We start from the raw sequence: 5,573 nt of genomic DNA on the forward strand, positions 1-5,573 counted from the left end.
GACCATGACGCACTTTTTATGAACCGTTCAAGAAATATAAATTAAGAGTAGAAAAAATCAATCGAGCGTGTAAGAAGCATAGAACGAGGTTTTTAATTCATCGATTGATCAATCACATTATGCGCAAATATAACTTTGTTCTGTAAAAGTTGTATTTGCACATAATACGATTGATGAATCAATGAATTAAAAAAACTCGTCGATAATTAATTGGATGTCCCGCATGCTATCGTATGCTTCATGTATACTTTTTAAGCTAAAATTTGAAAACCAATTGGCATCTATTGAACTGACCCATCACAAATATGTACCCATAAACATCAAGTGTTCACAGAGTATCACAAATTTAAGTATTACTAAACGATCTTTGAAATTAAGTGAAAGGTTGACAACGACAACGAATTGGATGGATGACCGCTTTTGTGATCATAGAAGTTAATGACAGAAATATAGCGCAAAACAAGTCTAAATAAAACGTAAATTGATTCGTAAATAAAATAAGGAAAGTGTGATAAAAATATAATTGAACTTTTTTTAAGAAATGTAAATTAAAATGTAATTATAAAGCTGCTTCCAATTCACAAACTCCTTTTTACTTCCTATGACTCATTTTTTAAGCATCTACTCTACGCATGTAGCATGTTTTTAAGTAATAAATTTAAAAGTAGGCCTTACTGTTTAGTTTACTGCTTAGTTTTATTTAATTCAGATATTAGAAATCCGTGATAAAAACAAATATACGCAAGGTAGCATTATGTATAAGCAATCGGATTTGCATGATTTTGCTTAGACATTATTATCTGAATTAGATATTCGTGAATATTCCGATATCGTAAATATTTATCAAGAATATCGAATGGATATCTAATGGACATCTTTTAGTGATTTGAATAAAGCAATATTTATTTCATTGAAAATGTGTATAACATTTTGAGGACATCTATGCACAATCCTGATATTTATTACCACAAAAGAATATTTTTGTTTCCTAGTTTTATAAAATGATAATTAGTGAAGTATACATAACGTAAAATAGAATATAAATCATAATTAGAAGTGAGTAAGATTTTAAACCGCATGAGCTTTAACCCAATCTAAATGAGAGACGACACGTGTGAAGACAGTGGGGTAGGTGATACTGGCGCAACCATTTGCCCAGGACACCAGTCCAACGAGGGTTCCATCAACAGTCAATGGTCCACCAGAGTCACCCTGAAAGAAGCAACGTGTCTTTAAATTTTGTATTTTACTCATTACAATTTTAAATAATTGTCTATCCTGAAAGATCATAGATTATAAATGATTATTGTGTTTTAAATAGACTGATCGATGCAATAGAATTTAAAATTAAACAGAAAACTTACATTACAAGATCCTTTTTCGATTGACGGGTCAAACGCGCAAACTTGTGTGGGATAGACGTTGTATCCATCATTGTTATACATATATTTGCAATAAGCTTGATCAGCAATGAGAACATTGACTCGTTGCAGTTTAGTAGTAGTTGGTCCTCCGAGCTGTAATTTTGTAACAATAATTTGTAATTGCCGCTCTTAATATAACACTAATTTTCTTTTATTCTTTTTTATACTAAATAATACTTTTTTATACTAAGTAGTATACTATAAACACAAATTATAAATAATTACAAATGTCACATTTACACGTGGGAGATTTATAGATTTAACCTTATATTTAATCCTTTGTAGACGGGTGATTTTAATTTGAGTCATTCCTTTATATTTTGTAATTTTTCTTTCGATGTTCATGAAATTTGAATTATAAGATAATCTGATAATGCTTTATACGGAATCTGAGAGTAAAAATTAAAATAAAATGACCAATATGACAAAGTTTTAAGAAATAATCTAATTATCATAAAGATTAACTCAATTATTAGATGTTTTTAATATTGCTAAGTAACATAAAGTCTTCAGATTTACTTTATTTGAAACTCGTGCTGATAAAGTGAGATGAAAGTCTATAAACGCATCAACTTCAAAATTTTAATAATGAAACCTATATCAGCAGTTTATTTTTTTATTGGATGTTATTTTTTTCTAATTTTGATGTTTTCAGGTTGGATTAAAATTCAGTTTCATAATAATCAGATTATTTTTTTTAATTTCACTTACCATATTGAATTTAAATTTTAAATTCTATAAATTTAAAGAATTTTAAATTAAAAAATTTTAAGGTCATAATGGAATTCAACACTCTTATTCGAAAACAAGAGTTTTTTATATATTACTTTGTTAGAAAGTCCTCGAAGGGTTAAAACAGTGAAAAACTTACCCAGAGTCTACCCCATCCCGATACAACAGCAATATCATTGGGTTTAACTTCGTGACCTCTTGGTGGCATGGGAACGTATCCGATGGTGGAAGATTGTATGAAAGGATTTTTTACCTGAAAAACAATTTCTGCTTGAGATATATAATTTTTATTAAAAAAAAAGGAGTTAATATGCTAATTAATATTAATTTTCTTATGTAAAAGAAACAGATTTAAGTTCTTAATTTCACTGTGTGAAAAGAAAATTTACATCATGGTTACCTTCAATAAAGCAATATCGTTTATCCAGGAATTACTTGGATCGTAGTCTTCATGAACAGTAATTTTTGCAACTCTATGTTCCGATTGCGGGTCAGTTAAATCGATAGTGCCAGCAATAACTTTTATTCCACTAGCGGTTTCGCTACAATACAAAAATTTTTAAAATTTTTATCGAAATATGTAATACTGTGAATATATTGTATTTCTTATATCTACAAAATAATATTTATACGAATGTATGTAAGAAAACTAGTAGAAAGAAGGATATGGCTGTGGATGTTATGGCTATCTCTATTATCACAGTTATTAGATGATGAATCCTAACAATTATTTATGGATTTAGTCGTTTACTAACCTGTTTTTTTAATAGCGCTAATACACAATAGCTGATAATTGTTAAAAGGCATTTTTACTTTTGAGCACTTCGCAATTTTTTCAAGATTTATTTTAGCATTTAATTACACACACTTCCTCATTGTTTTTAAACTTAATCATATTATTACAATCTGAATGTATGTATGTACAATCAAATGTTTATTTTTAACTTATTATTCAATTGTATACATTTCGAGTTATGTAAAGTTAAACATTAAGATGAGATATTGTTAATATGGCTTTTTAAGCAAAATTTTCATATCAAAATATTTCTTCGATAAATCGATTGTTACTCTAGAAGGGTGTGTTCAGAAACGATAGAGATATCATTTTATTTTTGTTGTTTAATGTTAAACAAGGATAAAATGATATTTCTTATGACACCTCTAATATTTCTAAACACAGAAAAATTTTTCATGATAAAAAATTAAAAATCTATATTTTTCTAATAAAATATTGTGTTTTCTAAACAAAATCAATTTATTAAATTTATTTTTAGGCTAGTAACCATCATTTTTCTTCAATCAATTATGCAATACATCAATTTTTTTAAATTATTACATCCTAAGTAATAAATATTTCATTATTTTAAGCTTAAAATCTATTAAACAATATAAACTTAGAAATGTAAAATCGTTCAAGTGTTAATATAAAATATTGATTATCAACAAAGATATTCAATAAAATGAAAATGAGTGCTATTATACATATGTACCTGCTTCTTCTATAGAATAGAAAGATATGTATAGTGAGAGAGAGAGAGAGAGAGAGAGAGAGAGAGAGAGAGAGAAATTATTTATTAAAGTATTAATAATAATATAATTACCTCACAACACAATGAGCTGCCGTAATAACAAAGTATCCATTCAGAATTGATCCACCACAAAAGTGAAACGAAGATTCTATTTGTTGAAGAGAAACCTGTAAAATTCACAAATCCAATATTTGTTAAAACATTTCCATGTACGCTTTTGACTATAATAAAAAATATTTATATATTCTATGTTTAGAAGATACTTTTTAGTTTAAATTTATGTTCCCAAAGTTTTACTTTTATCTCTTGTTTAAGAAATATAGTCCAAAAAAAGTGATACGACAGTATTGGCAATCTTCCTCCACAAGTATCTGTTTATAACGTATATATGTATATATATTTCAGTAATACGTACCTGATATGGAATCTCGCCTAATTTAGCATCTTCCCCATTTACAATCCTAGGATCAAAGAACGGAAGAACTCCAGCTGCAACGATAAGTCATCATTATGTGTGCGTAAAATGAAAAGAAATATTGTATTCTTGACAAAAATTTCTATTATAACGAATAAGTTTGTTCCTTAGATATTTTAAAATAATGAATTTACTCAATTAGCAATTTTCAAAGAAGTTTCATCGAAGTGTAAGCGTGCGTGCATGTGTATACACTTAAATGAATGATTAATTCTAGAAGATCATTATTCAAACGTACCATGACAGAATGCCAGAAAACTGAGAAAACACAAAATTTTCAAAGCCATTGTGGGATCACTAACTAAAGCCTGGTTTAAAATAATGTCGATTTAACACACAGCGAATTTATATATACCCGTTTCTTATTGTATCGCCCTACTTCCGTATAAGTAGTTAATTATCAATGAGTTTTCTTAAGAAAGGTAGATTAGATAGATCAATTATGAAGTAATATATCTGACATTTACTGATACAGAATACAAAAAATCAATTCTGTTAATAAACATAAGATATTGCGTCACTAGAATCTTATTCAAAATGTTTCTGTAATTCGGTTCGCATTTTCATGTATATATCAATTTCATTTCTTCAGGTTATTAATATTAATTTCATTATCTTTATTCATTGAAAATATTAAAACTAATTTAAATAATCGTAACAAACACAGATATACCTGCTATGTAATATATACGTAAATATACTTTACATCAATATTATGTAACAATTATATCCGGTATTTTCTGAAATAACTATTATACATACATACATACATACACACACACACATATATATATATATATATATATATATATATATATATATAAAATATCAAATCAATCATAATATCGCATTTGTAACTGTAAATATAATAAATTATTGGTTTTTATGTTTTAGATATCTTTGACAATATGGTTATTACAATTATATTGATACAAAGCTTTAGCATATTTGTATAATTTAAAATAAACATTATGTAACATCAAATTACGTATCATCAAAACATATAATTATTATATATGAATTATATTTATTATATATAAAAATAAACACATATCCCTCAAATAAAAACGGTATTCTTATAACACAATTTTATTCTAGTACGGATAAAGTATTGTAGAAATCGTCTTATATTCCGTGGAGATTAAACTTGAAAACAATTTTATTTAGTAGAGAATTGTTTAAAAAAGCTGTGACCATCATTGCATCGTCACGACTATAACTGCCAAATTGTTTTTATAAATATACAAATAACACATTAATTGATTAATCTTTTTGGAACATGCTGTAAGAAGTATGATTTGCAAACGGTCATCTAATCGTACTTACTGGTTTTCCTAAATCATCATCTTTGAAAAGTAAATTTATAAATTTAAGTAAATAAAATAATTAAAATGTGGAATCATTAACTAATAC

At 26.8% G+C, this 5,573-nt stretch overlaps 1 protein-coding gene across 1 annotated transcript; it reads right to left on the reverse strand.

The window, feature by feature from the left end:
- Positions 1-876: 876 nt before the first annotated feature.
- On the reverse strand, positions 877-4,552 carry LOC105198898 (trypsin-1). Its single transcript, XM_026136829.2, has 7 exons — positions 4,399-4,552; positions 4,101-4,174; positions 3,758-3,852; positions 2,557-2,698; positions 2,296-2,409; positions 1,365-1,517; positions 877-1,212 (listed from the first exon to the last, which is right to left on the reverse strand). Exons 1-7 carry the CDS (start codon positions 4,445-4,447, stop codon positions 1,069-1,071), a joined length of 771 nt encoding a protein of 256 aa, XP_025992614.1. The 5' UTR covers positions 4,448-4,552; the 3' UTR covers positions 877-1,068.
- Between the last annotated feature and the right edge of the window lie 1,021 nt (positions 4,553-5,573).

Source organism: Solenopsis invicta, chromosome 9, assembly GCF_016802725.1.
Source record: "Solenopsis invicta isolate M01_SB chromosome 9, UNIL_Sinv_3.0, whole genome shotgun sequence".
Taxonomy (NCBI): domain Eukaryota; kingdom Metazoa; phylum Arthropoda; class Insecta; order Hymenoptera; family Formicidae; genus Solenopsis; species Solenopsis invicta.